The following is a 19,496-nucleotide window of genomic DNA, read 5'->3' as shown; positions in this document are numbered from 1 at the left end:
CTCACGAAGGCAAAAGGTGACAGTCAAAGCAGGAAGATTCATACGCACAGACCATGGAGGATTATACGCTCCTGAAATAAGCGTATTGAAAATGGTACGTCTTATTAAAGATACCTTCCCGGTCCCTTTTTTGTAAACAAGCTAAGCTGATACAGCTTCATTTTATAAATCACAACATCCTTTCCATTAGTGGATTTAAACACGATCTCTTTTAAGTAGTGGAAAAATGCAGTTAGTAGAGGTGACAGTCACTAGAACAACTGTACAGTAGAAAGTGACTTGCTCATTTTATGTTCTGACTAGTTTGTATTACTTGAACTCCAGTTTGTCTTTATATAAAGGGGGAAAAAATCCAGGACTTAGGTCTGTGAGATCATCAAATGGTCTTTTATCTCAAAAATTATAAACTTACACTATTCTTAAACCAGTCCTTTCCTTCTAAAATCACTACTGAGCACTGTATTTTCTCCCAGGAACAGTGTTGTGTCAAGACAATTACAAGATTTCCTAACACCTAATTTAAAAGCTCTTTGACAATAGGCTTGCTTTGCTCTAGCTCTTAATAAACTCCTTCAGCCACCTGAAGATCCCAATTCTCAGTCAGTATGCTTTTCCACACTTGATCCAGTTTCTAAAAATTTTCATCCTAAAATAGGATATTTTTATTTTTTGAGACAGGATCTTGTTATGTTGTCCAGGCTGGTCTTAAACTCTTGGGCTCAAGCAATCCTCCTGCCTCAGCCTCCTGAGTAGCTGGGACTACAGGCACACACCACTGTCCCAACTACATCAGGGCCATATTAAAGGGTGAATGTTGACATCAATACTATATTTAATAGATATTTTATCTGTCTTCATATCAAAGTAAAGGGCACTTTTAAAACTGCTATTAAAATACAGGTTCTAGGGCTGGGGATATAGCAGTGGAGGATAACTTGCCTAGTATGTACAGGGCCCTGGGTTCAATCCCCACCAAGGGAGAAAAAATAGAGGTCTCAGTGCTAGGCATGTAGCTCAGTGGTAGAATGCTTCCCTGGCTTGCACAAAGCCCTTGGTTCAATTTCCAACACTATAAACAAACAAAACAAAATAACTAGTGTCAGAGAGCCTAAATGTAAGAATCTGACTTGTGTCATATATGGAATATGTTATGCCTAAATGTGAATGAACCAAACACAAAATTTAAATTTCTGTTTACTTCAGTTATCACAAAGGTGATGATCTGGTACCCGCAATCCACCACCGCTGCAGACAATGTTAAGAATGCACCTTAATCTGTGAGCAGTTAGTCTTTAACTCAAGTGAGTCGAGGCTTGCTGATTCTTATTCATTTCTGGTAACTGTGTCGTGATGAGTTCCCTGAGCTCGGCAACTTCATATTACTTCTCTTCCTTGAATGTATTTTAAATGGTCTTTTCAATATCCCCTTGAAAGATAATTTTTATGCATATAAATAGTCAAGCTTGGGTTTCTCTGAACTGTCAAATATCTCAGTTTGAAAAAAAGATCAAAGAACTATCTAGAAGAAAAATGGATGTGCTAGGTTTTAGTCATTTATCTTTTAGGACTTGTTTCTTATCAAGAACTTGTCAGGGAAGAGCTATCAATAAGATGTCCTGTACCACTTTATACATCTAGCTTTTTTTTAATACCATTTAATTATTTGTCTTCAGTATTCCTAGGGATTAGAGTGAAAAAGGCACTTTATTATCATTGCTTAATAGATAATGAAATCCAGGAAATCTGAATGGCTTTTCCATGGTACCACTATATTAATACTAAAATAAAATCTGTATTCTGAATCTCATCTAATGCTCCTTGTAGTCCACAAAACTTGGTGATGTAATCAAGTCCTTAACACTCCCTGAAGTAATTTCCCTCCTTTCTATTTACCTAACTTACTTCTTGAAGGTTCAGCTCACATCTTACCTAATGCCTTATTTTAAGCATTACTTGGGCTCTCTTCATGCATTAAAAATAATATATTTCACATTTTTTATTTTGTGTCTGGAGAAAGGCAACAAACTTTATACTTCATTGAAGTACTTAAATTGACAGTGTTTTCTTTAAAAAAAAAGGCAGTCAATAAACATTTGAACTCAATAAATACTGAAATCTGAACCAGTATTTCAACTTTTCTTTTGAGATAGAAGCATCTGAAACATCAAAGAGCACTGTGACTAATTTTTATATTTTATTGCTTCAAATGCTTCAAACTAGGGGAAATCTTTGGTAAAAATAAAGACAATAAAAATTTCACAATAACTTTACACAAAGCATTGCACAACAATGTTCTTCAGTATACGTGAAATAACAGGAATGTTCTGAATCCCCAGTGAGGAAATTAACTGTACAGTATTCATAGTTCTTCACTTTAAAACAAAAATTTTCATAAATATTTAAAATTTTTCCTAGGTTCTTATAACATATTAACATTTGTATATCAATCAGTATTTTGAACTTTTTAAAGTATTTTTATTATTTAAATAAAAATGGATAAACAGAAGGTTTTTTTTTTTTTTTTTACTTCTGTTGCTACCATGGCATCAAGTCTCCATTCCCCCAATTCTGCTTATTTTACATAAAACTAGAGGGAGGAAACCAATAAAAATCAGCATGGTTCTCAGTTAAGCCCTCTGTGTAAAAGAGGAAAATGTTTCATGTCTATTATTACACAGACATTTCTCTGGTGGTTTATTTGTGCAGTCTCAAACTTGACCAGCTTTAAGTTGATCCAAGTGAGTTCTCAGCTCTGGACACAGTTCAACTAGCAGCAGTTCCATCAGCACCTGCACCAAGCAGAAGACAGGAAAAGCAGAAAGATGCACTTCTAATTCAAGGGTTTACTCAAAATAAATATGCCTAAGACAAAAGTCCAATTTTAGTTCTGAGATTATTTGCAGTAAAGAAGTGACTTTGAACAAGAAGAATTAAAGCTATATACAGTACATTTATTTGATAGCCTAGTGCTAAATAATCAGAAAGATATCTAGAAAACAGTTTGGTTTGCTGAATAAGGCAACCATATAGTCATGCAGAAATGCTGCATCAAAAGTCGGGAAGCCCAGAGTGGTGGCGCACCCTTGGAGTCCCAGTACTTGGGAGGCTGAGACAGGAGGATCACAGGTTTCCGTCAGCTTTAGCTACTGAAGGTCCTCCACAACTTAGTGAGACCCTGTTTCAAAATAAAAAAGACTAAAAAATAGGGATGGGGGTGGAGCTCGGAGGTAGAATGCCCCTAGGTTCTTCTACCTCTAGTACCACAAACAAACAAACAAACAAACAAACAACCCAAAATGTCAGAAAAGTCAGCTAGTATTTGAGGATAAGAATGTGGCAACCACTGGGGTAGCTGTTTGTTTTTTTTTTTTTTTCAACCAAATGAACAAATAGAAACAAAACTGAATCAGAGAAAATGAGTTCAGAGTTAGGAACAGTAAGAATGATTATAAGAAATGAAAATCTATCCCAATATATGAACAGAAATATAAAATCCAAGAAATTCTTAATGCTTTGGCAGGCATTAATTTACTCACATATAACAGATGCTTATTGGCTCTTGTTTCTTGAAGTGCCTTGAATATTTTTATTATACCATGGCGGGCATTTTGCTGTCCAACAAGGCTCTGAAGTGTATCTGAAAAAATAAGTTTTTTTTTTTTTTGCAGTGCTGGTGACTCAATCCAGGGCCTTGTGCATGCTAGGCAACTGCTCTACCACTAAGTTACATTCTCCAGCTTTGAAAAATTAAATTTTTATTCTACACTGCTATTGATAAAACACTCAATACATATTGAGTGCAAAAGATATTACATGATACATACATAGTTAATAAAAGCACTGAGGTTGTCGGGCGTGGTGGCACACACTTGTAATCCCTGCATTCAGGAGGCTGAGAAAGGAGGATCGTGGTTGGTTTGCAGACAGCCTCAGCTACTTAGTGAAGCCCTTTGCAACTCAGTGAGACCCTGTTTCAAAAATAAAGAATAAAAAATAGGGCTGGGGATGTAGCTCGGAAGTAGAATGCCCCTGGGTTCCAACCCAAGTATCGCCAAAAATTTTAAAAAATTAAAATTAAATAAAGGCGCTGAGGTATTAGACACATGAATGGTCATTTCTCTAAAACATTTTAAAAAACTTATTTAGTACTAGTCAACATAAGACAGTTTTATTTAACATACTGCTAATACTAGAACAGTTAAAATTCATATATTTTTAACATATATTTATAAATTTACAGCATACTTTAGCCAATCTCTGGAGCACAAAATTTATTATTTTATCATTACAAGTTCTTAAGATTCTTAGTATGATTTCCTTAAAAATGACAAGAAACGGTTTAAAAGTACTATAATTTTTTAGACATTATAAATAATGTTTCCTATGAGGTAATATGAAAACATCTAAAAAAAAATGAAAAACATCTTAATAAGGCTAACATTTTAGCTGGGCGTGGTGGCACACACTTGTAATCCCAGCATCTGCAGAGACTGGAGGATCGCGTTTCGCGGACAGCCTCAGCTACTTGGTGAGGCCTTTCGCAACTCAGTGAGACCCTGTTTCGAAAAAATAAAAAGACTAAAAAAAATAGGGCTGGCGGTGTAGCTAGGAGGTACAATACCCCTCTGTTCCATTCCCAGTACTGAAAAACAAAAATAAGGCTAATATTTTCTTTTTATCTCTATGCTCTCAGGGTAAGAACCCAGGTCTCACCTGGAATGTTTTCGAGTAGCTTTTGCTGCGCTCTCTGTTTTGTTTTCTGACTTTGCTCTTTGCTTCTGATTGTGGTTGGTGCTGCCAATTTTCCATTTGGCCAAAAAGCATCCCGGAAAATACTGATGTAGTAAACCAACATTTGCTCACTGAAAATCCAGTTCACTGTGTCCCGGATTTGTCTTTTAAGAAGAAAAATATTGCTTGGATGAGGTTTCAGAAATTTTTATACTTTATTCTCAAAAGGTATTCATCAATAGGTAGGTTAAGATACAGCCTAATTTAAATGTTTGATTAATAAACTGGGAATTGGATTTTTAACTCTGGAAATGAAAGTTATTTTTTATATGGTAGTACTGGATAACCATTCACTCCTGGAGTACACATATTCTTTTTTTTTTTCTTGTCTTTTTTAAACTTTTATTGGAGCATTTGTAATTATACATCATAGTGAGATTTTAAGTAATACATTCATACAAGCACACATCAGTGATTAGGAGTTCACATTTTCATTGGCCCCAACTTCTCTAAATGTTTGCTTTGCAGTGCCGTTTTTTAGATGACTGAGAGACTGACAGATTTGTTCGAAACATCCTACAACCCTAACTGTGCGCAGTACTTAATTCATTAATTTACCCAGGAAGCATTATATGCTGAAAACATAAGCCCAATTAAAAATACTTTGATTATAGTCTCACATAGCGTTTAAACCCACTTTGAAAGACTGTTAAGAATGGTCTGAAAAACATGCCTGAGCCCCTGAAGAGCCAAGCTTGGGTACGATCTTTCTCTTAGGATTGCCATGGCAGATAATGCTGAACAGAATACTCTTATCTAGAGGAAGCATCTCACATGCTCAGTGGCAGGAAAAAAGATACTCCCTTTCAAAGGCACAGTACTATGTGGTCAATTTCAAATTCCCATGGGGATAAAAATTGGGCAGATATCTGACTATAGGGTTACCTGGGTTTTTCATACAACCCTATTATGTTAGTCAGCCAAAATTTAAACCATCACAGACCTTCCACTGTTAGAGACAAACAAACAAAATTAGAGCCCAGGAGTAGTAGAGAGATTGGGAGAAGTAAGTCTCTGTTTGAAAAGAGCAAAAGAAGGCTTCTGGTTGTGTTTTTTGTATCTTCTAAGTATAGGATAATGTCATCTGCAAACAAAATGTCAGTTCTTTTTTCTTTATTTCCTTCTTTTGCTTTGTTGCTCTGGCTAGAATTTCAAGTACTATATTAAGTAGGCGTGGTGTTAGTGGGCATCCGCTTATTCCTGATTTTAGAAGAAATACTTTCAGGTTTTCCTTGTTCAATATGATGTTGGTTTTGGGTTTTTATATATTTCTTTTATGATGCTGAGGTAAGTTCTTTCTATTCCTGATTTCTTCAGGGTTTTAAATATGAATGCATGTTGAATTTTGTCAAATGCTTTTTCTGCATTTATTGGGATGATCATGTGATTTTTGCATATATGTTTGTATTACTTGGACCTCATGATCTATAATCATAATACACCAATAAAAGTATATAAAAGGGGGAACATCTTAAGACTATCACTGTCTGAAACACCTGGAACTTAAAACTTAATTCATATATAATAATAAAAGTTCTTTAAAAATCTGATTTCCCAACCAGATTTTTAAAGGGAAAATATTATGCTTCAGAAATACTATCTGAGAGCCGGGCGTGGTAGCGCACGCTTGTAACCCCAGCATTCAGGAGGTTGAGACCAGAGGATCGCGGTTCGTGGACAGCCTCAGCTACTCAGTGAGGCCCTCTGCAACTCAGTGAGACCTGGTTTCAAAATAAAGAATAAAAAAAAGGGCAGGGGGTGTAGCTTGGAGGTTGAATGCCCTTTAGTTCCATCCCCAGACCCGCAAAAAACAAAAAAAAAGAAAGAAATACTATCTGAAATAGATATTTCAAGCCCAACACTTTATACACAGTAATCAGTCACTACTGAATGAATGTCTAGACTTTGTTATGAATCAAACTATAATGTTAATTCTGTTTGTAACTACATATAAAATAATTTTATTGCTTAGAACTGTGCAATTCTAGACCAAATAAAATAATTTAATTAGCTAATTTAATGGGACTCTGCTTTCATTGAGAAATGCTGGCCTACCTGCTTTTCTCCCTGAGAAAAATCTATATCATGCCAACATGGCATTTTCTGTATTCTTGCTTTGGGTTAATCATGAAGAATGAATAAAATTTCAATTTACAACTTAAAATTAGGCAACTCTCACCTAAGTATTTTCTATCAAATCAGGTCTGAGTGTCTTTAGGAAAAATGTGTAGGAAAGCGTTTGAAGCAATTCTAGTATATGAGATCGTAGTTGCTACAGACAAAAGGCCCTCACTGCTTAATTTTATGATGTGTTATCATCTGCTACAGGTAAAAATAGCAAAGTACCAGGCGCTCCATGTGTCTACCTAATGAAAAGCCCACTGAAATGAACAGCCTGGACCTTTGCTACAAGATGCTTCTCCATCTCCAGGAAAATAAATGCCAAATGTATTTACCACTCACAAACCACAGCTGCTCATTTTATAACTAAGAGCCAATATCAAAAGAAGAAACAAGGAAAGAAGAAATGATTTTTTTAAAAACTGACAAGAAAAAGAATTTAGTGAGCCTCAAATACGGAAAAAAAAAAATCAGGCCACTTGAGGAATTTCTTTAAGGCTTATCATTACTAAAGTTAAGAAGTTTGCCTTAGACTGAATCACTTGGGCCTATCCAATCTTAGAATCATTATCAAAAACAAAAAGTAAGAGAAAAAGTTTCAGTTAAATCAGCAGTTACCATTCCCAGCCATAATTGACTATTCAGGCAAAGAGAAGAGCATGAGTAAAATATTAACTTTACACAACTCACTTGTTGATGGTCCTTCCAAAAGTGACCTGAACAAGTGCGATTAATGTTCTTCTCACCCATTTAAACACTAGAACGTAAACCAGAGAAAAACTTTTATCACAGGATATCACAATTATGACATTTACTTAGCTGTAAGAAGCATAACATCCTACTACTAAATTTAACAGGAGTCCTGACATCATCAAAGACTTTGATTTCTGTAGAATTTGGATCTAGGTTGCAAACTTCAGCTCAGTAAATATCTTTTCTGACTAAGCTTTCATTTTTTCTCTAAGCAACTGATGAAAAGAAACCTACATTTTCAATAGACAGCTTTCAATGTCTACACAACAGCTGAGCTAGCAATCAGAAATAATACTATACTTTTTATGTCCACAGGCTGCTGTCAACATGCCTGTTTCCTATTAGCAGACAGTGTAATTTCTATTTTAGATTTCTGTTTGGCTTGCAGAACCTAATTTTCTAACATATGGCTCTGAATGAGAAACATCTGTAGTCAAATATTGACAAATATTATGAAATATTAATAAAATGACAGGTCTAATTGTTCCCATTTGAATAGTGATTTATACAACATCATGTACTTTTATATATTCTATGTCTTCGGGGGTTAGAAAGGTAAACTGTAAAGAGTATGGATCCTGAATGAGATGTGAATTCTACAATCTCCTGTGCCACCTCTCAGAGCAGCCGACACCCATCCCTCTTCTGAACCTGAAAAGAGAGAAATGTGCTTCCTCTCTCCTCGCTGTCTCTCTCTCTCTATCTCTCCCTCCCCACTCTCTCTGAGGAAGACATATGAGCTATTATTATTAGCATGGAGAGACATTTTATAGGTATAGAATATGAATATAAACCAAAGAAGGCAAAAGAAAAAATGCTGTGGGAATATGTCAAATCCACAAATTGGAGTATAAACCAAATATTTGGCAAGTGACGCATTAGAAAATGAGAAATTTGGACTTGGCCATAACAGAGCCAGAAGCTCAGACCTCCTAAAAGGTGCAAATTCACAAACGTTTTTGCATGAGGGCAGCCTCGGAAATAAAGATCAACAATCAACATAACTGTGGCAGTAAACTAAAACAGGATAATGTCCTTTCTAATTTTTGAATGAATCTAAATGTTTAATTATACTATTATTAATCTTCTGTGTTAAGGTCTAATTATACTATTATTAATCTTCTGTGTTAAGGTCAAGTCTTAAGAGTCAGAACTGGCCTTAAAATGCCTTAAATTAAGCCGGGTGTGGTGGCGCATGCTTGTAATCCCAGCATTCGGGAGGCTGAGACTGGAGGATCACAGTTTGAGGACAGCCTCAGCTACTTAGTGAGGCCCTCTGCAACTCAGTGAGAACCAGTTTCAAAATAAAGAATAAAAAATAGGGCAGGGGGTGTAGCTCGGAGGTCAAATGCCCCTGGGTTCCATCCCCAGACCCGCAAAAAAAAAAAAAAAAAAAAAAAATGCCTTAAACTTTTAGATGGAATTTGCTGTAATGCAGCCAAGTGTGTGGACACGTTCATTTTTAGGCTGGTATTTAGGTTGGGCCAGCAGGCCTGCCAGTGATGATAACTTCACTCTGCCTTCCTAGGACAGGAAGAGACAAGCTCAGACCCAGAGGTATGAGGACAAATGTAATGCCAGGGAGGATGCCTGATGGCTAAGTGGTTATAAAAAGGTCATATTACTAATTCCTTTTTATATACTGAACTAGAGCAGAAACTCAAGATGATTTAGCTACAAACCCTCTCCTGTCTCCTTTTTCCTATCCTTCTCCAGGTCCCAACTTACCCCTACAACAAGCTAGCCCCACAACTCCTTTCAAAGTTTCATTTGTTCAGAGCCACAGAGACAGCTGCAGCAGCACAAGGATTTTGCTGATGGCAAATATATCACATCTCATTATAAAGGATGTTCTATTTATTCCCCTCTGAAATGTCACTGGCAAAACCCAATATGCTTCAGAGCAGGCGTTCAATGGAGGAAGTGCACAGAGCAGAGACAGCATTTGAGTTGGCTATGACAGGCATTGACTCTGATACATCTATTAACTCTCTCCCCACCTCCCACCCTCTCTTTTTGGTGGTACTAGGGATTGAACCCAGGAGTATTCTACATCTACGTTATACTCTTAGCCCTTTTCATTATTTTTACTTTGAAACAGGGTCCTGCTAAGTTGCTGAGGCTGGCCTTGAACCAGTGATCCTCCTGTCTTAGTCTCTTAAGTACTGGAATTACAGGTGTGCACCACCGCACCCTGCTACCACATCTCTTAATCTCTTTGTATGCATGGAAAAGAACACACCAACAAAGTCTAGAGTAGTGCACCTTCATTCTTATCTCCTTGATGGGAAATTGGGAGGATTCAAGATTTCATGGGCTAGCCAGGCATGGTGGCGCACACTTGTAATCCCAGCATTCGGGAGGCTGAGACCAGAGGATGGCAGTTTGCAGATAGCCCCAGCTACTCAGTGAGGCCCTCCGCAACTTAATGAGACCTTGTTTCAAAATAAAGAATAAAAAATAGAGCAGGGGGTGTAGCTCGGAGATGCCCCTGATCCTGCAAAAGAAAAAGAAAAAAAAAGAAAAAAGAAAAAAAAAAAAAAAGATTTCATGGGCCAGATTTTACTGAAGAAAAGTAAGATTTAGGGGAGAATACTATTTTTTTTCCTATCTATACTGAATCAAATTAAACAGTGTACATCTTAAAAGTGTCTAAAATATGTGAAGACTGTAGATTTTTCATATAAAAGAAATTTTAATATCTGAATGATATTCCATCATATGAATATTTCTTAATTTATTCCCCACTTCTAAAGATTATCTTAGTTTTAACTTTTGTTAATGAAATTATGCTAAAATAAACCTCCTTGTGGAAATCTCTACCTGCAGTACAAAATTTCATCTACCGCTTAATGTGAGTTACATTTTTGGATCCATCTTTTTTAGTAAAAATCCAATGATGGCAGAATCTCTACATTTTTGATTCCCTACAGAGATCTAAAACACATGCACCCAAAGTCTTAGCTTTGGCTAAGGAGAAGAAAAAGTTCAATGATAATCCTGGTACTTAGTATTTTCTTGCCTATTGACTAATCAGTGCATTCATCTGGGCATTTTATTGATCATCTATTATGGGCCAGGCATATTTATGCTAAGGATTAAAAGATACATGAGATATGTTCAAGTTTATAATAGTACTTTTTTATATGCTGATAATTTTAAACGATATGCCAAAGAATACATAAATTAAAAAATGCACAGCCCCCATTTCCCAAACAGGACCAATGTTTAACCTACTACTTTTGACCCAAGTGAAAAGATACTAATCTGAGTAAACAGAGCCATTGTTTCTTCTAAATACAACTCCTTCTGTGTTAGGGTAAGGTTTCTCAGGCATTACTGCTACTGCGGGCAGGACAACTGCTGTGGGTGCTGACCTGTGCACTGTAGGATATTTAGCAGCATCCCCAGCCCTACCCACCAGATGCCAGGAGAGTACTTCCTCACCCTCAGCTGTGACAGCCAAAAATATCTTTAGATATCACAGAATCATTCCCTCCTTCCTCTGCTGAGAACTATAATCTAGAGGAAAAAAGGATGTTGAAAAGAGCCTTCCTGTGTCCCTGTCCACAATGCTGTCTTAGCATCTCAACTGCACCCATAACTGTAGAATTTTTTCTCTGCCATACGAAGTAATTTTCCGTATAAAAAATTTTGATAACAAGACAATGAAGCTATGCCACATCACATAAAAAGATATTCAAAGCATTCTTTCTGTATTCAGAATATAATGTGTAGTTGATTAGGACCCAAAGTTCCATGCATACTGAAGATGTTACCTTAAAGCTGTATTATTAATATCTAGCATAGGATTTGGCTGACCCTCAAAAACATCTGTTAAATGAACTAATATGAAAACATAAATACATATTGACACATTTTAGGGATAAAGAGACATTAAATGAGTCCCATTTAAGTAGCAAATACTAATAAATAATAACAAAGAGGCTTACTTCCTCGAAGTTCAAAAATCTCCCCAATCAACATGAAGCACGGTTCAGCCAAGGCATCTTTCCTCCCATCCACGTCATCCCCATAATCGGAAAGGTCACTGTCCTCCTCGGCATCCTCCTGGGGGCACAGCAAGGCCACAGCAAGCAGATCACTTATTCAAGAAAACTGCAAGTGTAAATTGCTAACTATCTGCTCACATTTTAGTCTTATATAAGCCTTCACCTTTTAGGCAGATATCTATCTAATTTCATTATGGAGGACAAAAACCCATCTATTCTTTGGGAAAAGCTTGATTCTAAAGCCACATTCAAGGTTTAAAATAAGATAATTTTAAAACAACCACTATCTGTCTGTATTAATAATTAGTAAATAAGCAGACAATAAATTTTCCAAAAATAAAATAGTTTGAATTTTAAAAGGCTTGAGCTGAAGTGATTTTACTGCTTTTTAGAAATATATATGCATTTTAAAGTTCTGCTTCAAGATTTTCTTCTGTATTTCTACTGGTCTCTTTTCTGATCTGCATGCCAGCAAGCTCAGTTCAAAACTTCTTATAAGCTCCAAGAGAGTGCAAACAAGCATGATGTGGATCCACACTTTTAGTGGCCAAAGGCAATCTGGGGAGAATGGCACATACAGAAGCAGCTCTTTTTTCTTTTTTCTTTTCCTTTTATTTTGGTGGCACTGGAGATTGAACCCAGGGGCATTCTACCTCTGAGCTATACACCCAGCTCGCTCGCTCGCTCGCTTTCTTTCTTTCTTTCTTTCTTTCTTTCTTTCTTTCTTTCTTTCTTTCTTTCTTTCTAATGAAACCCAGGGGCATCATACCTCTGAGCTATACCCTCAGCCCATATTTTTGTTTTTAGTGGTACTGGGGTTCCTGGAAACCCTTCTACCTCCAGGCTACACTCCCAGACCTATTTTATATTTTTATTTGGAAATAGGATCTCTTAAGCCAGCGAGGCTGGCTTCAAACCTGCACGATCCTCCTGTCTCTGCCTCCCAAGTGCAGGGATTACAAGCGTGTGCCACCATGCATAAAATAAAAAAGGGGTTCCAGCATAAAATGAAGATGACAGAGACTAGCTGCCAAGTTTAGACAGACATGAATAAAAGAGTTGGGAAGAAGGTGGCTTAGAGACCTAAGCTGAGGTGTGGGTATGCTCTATGGGACGCACCGTATTTTTTATTCTTTATTTTGAAACAGCGCCTCACTGAGTTGCGAAGGACCTTACTAAGTAGCTGAGGCTGGCTGCAAACCTGTGATCCTACTGTCTCAGCCTCCCAAATTCTGAGATTACCAGTGTACACCACCATGCACGGCTCACACAGCTCTATTTTATTTATTTTCAAACAGGGTCTCACTAAGTTTCAGAGGCTGGCTACAAACTTGTGATTTTCCTGTGTTAGCCTCCCAAGTTCTAGGATTACAAGGATGTACCACCATACCCAGCTAGCTGTTTTTGCAAGGCAGGATAAAGTGCTGTTGTGGAGGTCCACACATTGGGCAGTGGGAAGAGCTGAGAAAGTCACTGCAATGTCCACACCAAGGAAAATGCTGAAGTCATGGGACCAAGCAGAGAGCTAATGACTTTGGTTGGCATCAGGTGAGCAGAGGAAAGTTCCTAGAGCAGATGATCTCCCCAAAACCACAGCTTTACAGAAGACTAACACCATCCAATCTTCAAAGGGGTTGAGGAAGGTAAGCACAGAGAGAAAGCTACTGGCATCTTTACAGAAGGCTTTGTAGAATGACTGAGCCATACGTAAATCCCAGGGGTTCCAGCATAAAATGAAGATGACAGAGACTAGCTGCCAAGTTTAGACAGACATGAAAAAAAGAGTTGGGAAGGAGGTGGCTTAGAGACCTAAGCTGAGGTGTGGGTATGCTCTATGGGACGCACAGGGTTCTCCCTGGCTCAGAATGCAGTAAAGTGGCATGCTCCTTTTCATGGCCAGTCCTTCTGTACAAATACATTATGCCAAGGCTGGTGAAGGGGTGATGGCATCTGGCAATGGAATAAGAGGAAGCCAAATTTCAGAGATGGTTGTATGCAGTTCACTAGAGAGCCACACGAGAGGCCCCAATGGTCTGAACATGAGTCAATAACCTGGATCCAGAATTAAAGACTGAAAATTGTAGTCTCTTTCTATTCATTCCTTCACTCATACATATTGCTTCCTGGTTCTTCTTGCTTCAAAATATTCCATGATTTTCCCCTTCCTGCGGGTAAGTTCAAATTCCCTTGCCAGGCTTGAACCTTTGCCTTATCTTCCACTAGAGCACCCGGGAAACCCTCCAGTCTAGTCCACTGATCTCATCATCCACAGACACTCCTGCCCTTTCTGCACCTGCAGTATTTGCCCAACTCCTCCACGATGGCCCTCACTCTACCCCCATCCCCAGGCCTGGCTCCTCCAGAGCTTCTCATACACAGCTCACTTTCCTACCTTGTTTTTCATCTTAACTCTTCCAGTGACTTATAGGGAGGAAAAAAGATGCCCCCAAATATAACAATAATAACTGAAAATGAACATATTTGCTTATCCCCCATTAGTAATATACATTCAGTAATTATCTGTTTCTTCAAACAGCTCAAAAGATATCCACTTAAACAGGCTACAGAAGTGGTATCGCCTTTGGACCACTCACCTCCTGATGGGAGAAGAAGTCGCGAGGAAGCTTTTCCAAAAATGAGGATAATGAAAAGGAGTTTTTTTTCCCCTGCACATCAATAACCTTGAGGTAGTCAGGAGAAGGGCTCAAAAAGGCATAAAGTGCTTCGCTCTGACACAGTTTTTCATCTGAAAGCAGTTTCTGTGGAGGAAAGTGTATTAATTACTCCTACACAGGAAATGAGCTGTGCTGCTGGCAGCTACCATGAGACAGGCAAATGAGCTCAGACTGACCATTGTCACAGGTTTACTTTCATCATTCTGAAGTAAAAACCCACTTTCCTTTCTCTCTGAAATAAGTTACATGAGACCAATTCTCAGTCATCTTAATAGCTAATGGTCCTGTTGAGGGTAAGTGTTGGTAGTCCCTAAAACCTCTGTTTCTGCAATTCACTATTGCCAAACTGTGGAATCAGCCAAGAGGTCCATCAGCAGATGAATGGATTATAAAACTATGGAATATGTACACAATGGAAATTTACTCAGCCATAAAGAACAAAATTACATCATTTGTGGGGAAATGAGTGGAACTGGAGAACATTATGCTAAGTGAGATTAGTCAGTCATAAAAAGTAAAAACTCAGATCCTCTCCCTAATATTTGGAAGCTAGGGAGAAAAAGGGTCATAGAAGGAACTCTAGGTGAGAAAGAAAAAACCATACATGAGCAAATAAGGCAACCTGAGGGTGATGGGATGGGAAAGAAGGAAACTCTTTAATGTACATAACATACTTTCATAAACATATCAAAATCAATCAGTAAGCCAAACATGAGAAGGAGGGAGAGGAGAGGAAATGGGGTAGGAATTGGGGAAGGGCTAAATGAGTGATGTGTGCACATACACCTCTACTATCTTGTACCCCATTAAGATGCATGACTATGATGCACCAATTAAAATAAATATATTTATGCTAAAAATAAAATAATCTAAGGGAAAAAAACTCTGCTTCTGGGAAATACTGTGAAGACAGTGGAACTTACTCTACTTTGTACTTCTTGGTGCTACAAAAATTTGTTATTTTGCACACAACTCATAGATCTCAGGGACCTTTGAAAGATAACCTTTATCTAGTTGAGTAACTTGAATATTTGCAAATCATATATGGATATCACTAAACAACCTTTCATGGCTACGTTCAGAGTTTGTACATCTGCTAAAGAACAACTTTTGAGTCATCACATGGTGGACCTGCCTGCCAAGCAACAGTCTCACTGTGTCCCACCATCTTTCAAACAGTGCTTGTTTACATATTTATATAACTGGTTTTATGGTCCTTAAACTGGAAATTATCTAGAGTTCTGTATGAACTTATTTGGCCAAGGGGAGAAAAGAGCAGAAAATAAATGAAGTTTTTTAATATATAGGAAAGTGCTATGATAAGTTGGTAAAATTATCAATGTGATGACAAGAATATATCTATTATTATAAAATACAGAATTCAGGAGTGAATAAGCCAATGGAAACTATCATTCACTTATAAGGTACTCCCTTGGGGGAGATACAACACTGGGGAGCCAACCATGCTTCTGATAATAGAAACTGGGTGGGAGCAGAGGCTAAGTTCTAGTCTCAGAGGGTTCTTCCATGAGGTTGACATCCTATTAGTTCAGATGGCAACAGACCTGACAAACCCTATAATGCCACCTGGAGTGAGAACCTGTGAGAACTCAACAAAGCCAACTGGTCCACAGGCAAAACTATAATCAATACTAGAAGAAAACAGGCAAAATGTTTGAGACATTGGTTTGAATATTTTTATGAATATAATCCCCAAAGCAAGGCAATAATGCAAAAATTGATAAATGGAATTACATCAAACTAAAAGCTTGACACAGCTAAGGAACTAATCAATAGAAATAAGAAGCAGCCTTCAAAACAAGTAAATTATTTACCCAGCAAGGGATTAGTATCTAGAATACATAAGGAACTCAAGCAACTCAAAATCAGTAAAACAAAAACAATAATCGAAAAATGAGCAAATAATCTGAATGGATATTTCTCAAAAGAAAATATACAAGTGGTCAAGTGATGAATAAAAAGGGGTCAAGCATAAAAAATTTTCAACAGCACTAATCATCAGGGAAATGCAATCAAAACTATGATGAGATACATCAGACCTCAACTGCAATGGCTATGATCAAAAAGACAAAAAAAAATGACAAATGCTGCTAAATATACAGTCAGGGGGACTCTTATACACTATTGGTGGGAATGTAAATTAGTATGGCCATTATGGAAACCAGTATAGAGGTTCTTGAGAAATTAGAAATAAAACTACCATATGATCCAGCAATCCCTCTACTGGGTAATTATCCAAAGAAGAGAAATCAGTATGTCAAAAGAGTTATCTGCACATTTATATATATTGCAGCACTACTCACAACAGCCAAGATATAAAAGCAACCTACACACCCTTCAGCAGATGAACATATATAGAAAATATGGTGTCTAAAGACAAAGGAATACCTTAGCCATGTTAAAAAAAAAAGACATGACATTCTGTTATTTGCAACAATAAGGATGAGCCTAGAGGGCTCATGTTAAGTAAAATAAACTAGGCACAAGGACAAATATTGCATGTTTTCACTTTGCGGAATTTCAAAACGTTGATCTCAAAGAAATACTGAGTAAAATACTAGTTAACAGATCCTGGGAAAGGGTACAAAGGACAGGATAGAGAGAGGATAGTTAACAAGTACAGGAGTTTTGTTGGATAGGTGAAATAACTTCTAATGTTCTGTAGCACAGCAGGATAACTGACAAATATAAATTGTGTATTTCAAAACAGCTAGTAGAGAGAACTTCAAATGTTCCTAACACAAAGAAATGACAGATGTTTTAGGTGACAGATATGCCAACTGCTCTGATATAATTATTATTATACACATACACATGTGTTGAAATATCACACTATGCTTTATAAAATCCATGATTATATGTGTCAATTAGAAATGCATATACAGCCGGGCATGGTGACACACGCTTGTAATCCCCATGCTTGGGAGGTGGAGATAGGAGGATTGCACTGGTTCAAAGCCAGCCACGCTGGCTTAAGAGATCCTCTTTCCAAAAATTAAAAAAGTATAAAATAGGTCTGGGAGTGTAGCCTGGAGGTAGAAGGGCTTCCAGGAACCCCAATACCACAAAAACAAAACCAAAAAAAGAAAAAAAAAAGCATATACAATGGCTGGGCATGGTGGTGCACACTTGTAATCCCTGCGCTTGGGAGGCGGAGACAGGAGGATCGCGCTGGTTCAAAGCCCCTTGCTGGCTTAAGAGACCCTGTTTCCAAATAAAATATAAAACATAGGTCTGGGAGTGTAGCCTGGAGGTAGAAGGCTTACATCCCCAGTACCACCAAAAAAAAAAAAAAAATCATATAAAAGCAAGGCGTGGTGGTGCACGCTTGTAATCCAAGCAATTGGGAGGCTGAGACAGGAGTATCTGGGTTCGTGGACAGCCTCAGCTACTTAGTGAGGCCCTTTGCAGTGAGAATCTGTTTCAAAATAAAGAATAAAAAATAGGGCATGGGGGTGTAGCTTGGAGGTAGACTGCCCCTGGGTTCCACCTTCAGTATTGAAAAAAAATGCATACACACACAAAATGAGGGTGAAAAGAATCTATAGAAATGAGAAGATATTTGTCGCACACCTGATCTGACAAGGAACTCATATCCAAGTCACATAAGAAAGCAATATGGAGAAGCATTTGCTCCTACAAGGCAATATGGAAAAGAGAGGCAACAAAATAGAAAAGAAGGTGCAAATTCAAGATACTTCACACAAAGAAGCTGTACAAATGCCCAAGAAACACAGAATGGTACACAACTTCACTGGTCATCATATAATAAGAAGTTGAGGGTATAGCTCAATGGAAGACAATTTATTTAACATGCATGAAGCCATAGATTTTAACTCTTCAAAATATAAGATAAAACTACAATAAGAACCTCCAGAATGGCTAAAAGAAAAAGAAAAAATAAGTGTTGGTGAGGATGTGAAGCAATGAGAATCCATATACACTGCTAATGAGATTGTACTATCTTCTACAACCACATGGAAAACGGAACAATCCCAATACTTAGGTATTACTCAACATATATTCTCCAAAGAAAAAGCATTAGATGTTTACAGAAACACTGTAAGAGTCTCAAATGGAAACTAGCCAAATGCTCAGATAACAGAATAAATACACTGGTGCACTGACACAAAGAAAAACTTGCAGAGTAATGAAAATGATCTACAACTAAAATTTCACTCAAATGAATCTCATCAACATGTTAGATGAAAGACAGATACACAGTAATCTGTACTGTGTATGTCTACATACACAAAGTTCCAAAAATCATGACTATGTTGTTAAAAATCAAGTAGTTACAACTTTGGTGGGGATAAAGTGAAAGGAAAAAAGCTGGAGATACTGAGACCAATTTTGGTATAGCTTGTAAAAACAAGAAGCAAAATAGTAAGTTCACAGCATGATTAATTAACTCCAATAGTTAATTAAATTTTTTCTTTCATATCCAGAACTTTCACTTGCTTACCTGTAAAAACTTATTTAATTGATTCTTTGATTTCTCCATAAATTTGTGATCTATAGATTTAAAAGGCAGCTTGCTAAGAGAAGGCAACTGGACTTTTTTTAAAGAAGGGACACACTGTTGAGAAAAAAATTAAATGTTAGTGTTTTGAAATTAATTTTAATCTTTAAACAATTTAGAATTAAAACAAACTGAATATCTTCTTCTTATATTTGTTCTTCTGATATCTAAATCTTTGAAAATCTATCCGTTATTCCGTCTCAAAGTATCTGGAGGAATAGAACATTTGATGTAAAAAAGGTAAAGCTCATCTCCAGACCTACAAATACGTAGAACGTTAAGAAATCGTGAAGCGAGGCTGACAAAGTGCATTTGTTGTAATGTGCACAGTAGTGAATTACAGTATGTATGAAAATGTGGCTTTCAGAAGATTTCTATTAGAAGTTGTATTTTTAAGTCGGGCGTGGTGGCGCACACTTGTAATCCCAGCATTTGAGAGGCGGAGACTGGAGGATCACAGTTCACAGATGGTCTCAGCTACTTAGTGAGGACCTTTGCAACTTAGTAAGACCCTGTTTCAAAATGAAGAAAAAAAAATAGTGCTGGGGGTGCAGCTCAGACGTAGAATGCCCTGGGTTTCAATGCCCCCTGCAAAAAAAA

General features: G+C 37.3%; 1 protein-coding gene across 4 annotated transcripts in view; it reads right to left on the bottom strand.

Moving 5' to 3' along the window:
- Positions 1-2,708: 2,708 nt before the first annotated feature.
- Positions 2,709-19,496, bottom strand: part of SNX25 (sorting nexin 25) — a gene marked incomplete at its 3' end in the record, with an annotated part of 120,461 nt that continues 103,673 nt past the window's right edge. For 2 of the 4 annotated variants that reach the window (XM_080710058.1, XM_080710059.1), the window contains exons 13-19: positions 18,840-18,953; positions 14,273-14,437; positions 11,619-11,736; positions 7,603-7,669; positions 4,714-4,895; positions 3,537-3,637; positions 2,709-2,789 (exon numbers count right to left, since the gene is read on the bottom strand). In XM_080710058.1, the coding sequence (XP_080566184.1) occupies positions 2,709-2,789; positions 3,537-3,637; positions 4,714-4,895; positions 7,603-7,669; positions 11,619-11,736; positions 14,273-14,437; positions 18,840-18,953 (828 nt within the window). The remainder of the gene's footprint in view (positions 2,790-3,536; positions 3,638-4,713; positions 4,896-7,602; positions 7,670-11,618; positions 11,737-14,272; positions 14,438-18,839; positions 18,954-19,496) is intronic. The other 2 variants (XM_080710060.1, XM_080710061.1) reach the window with 2 other exon arrangements.

Source organism: Muscardinus avellanarius (genome assembly GCF_963383645.1).
Source record: "Muscardinus avellanarius genome assembly, chromosome: 14".
NCBI lineage: Eukaryota > Metazoa > Chordata > Mammalia > Rodentia > Gliridae > Muscardinus > Muscardinus avellanarius.
The sequence above is the reverse complement of the archived record's forward strand: the minus strand, read 5'-3'. Positions and strand labels throughout refer to the sequence as shown.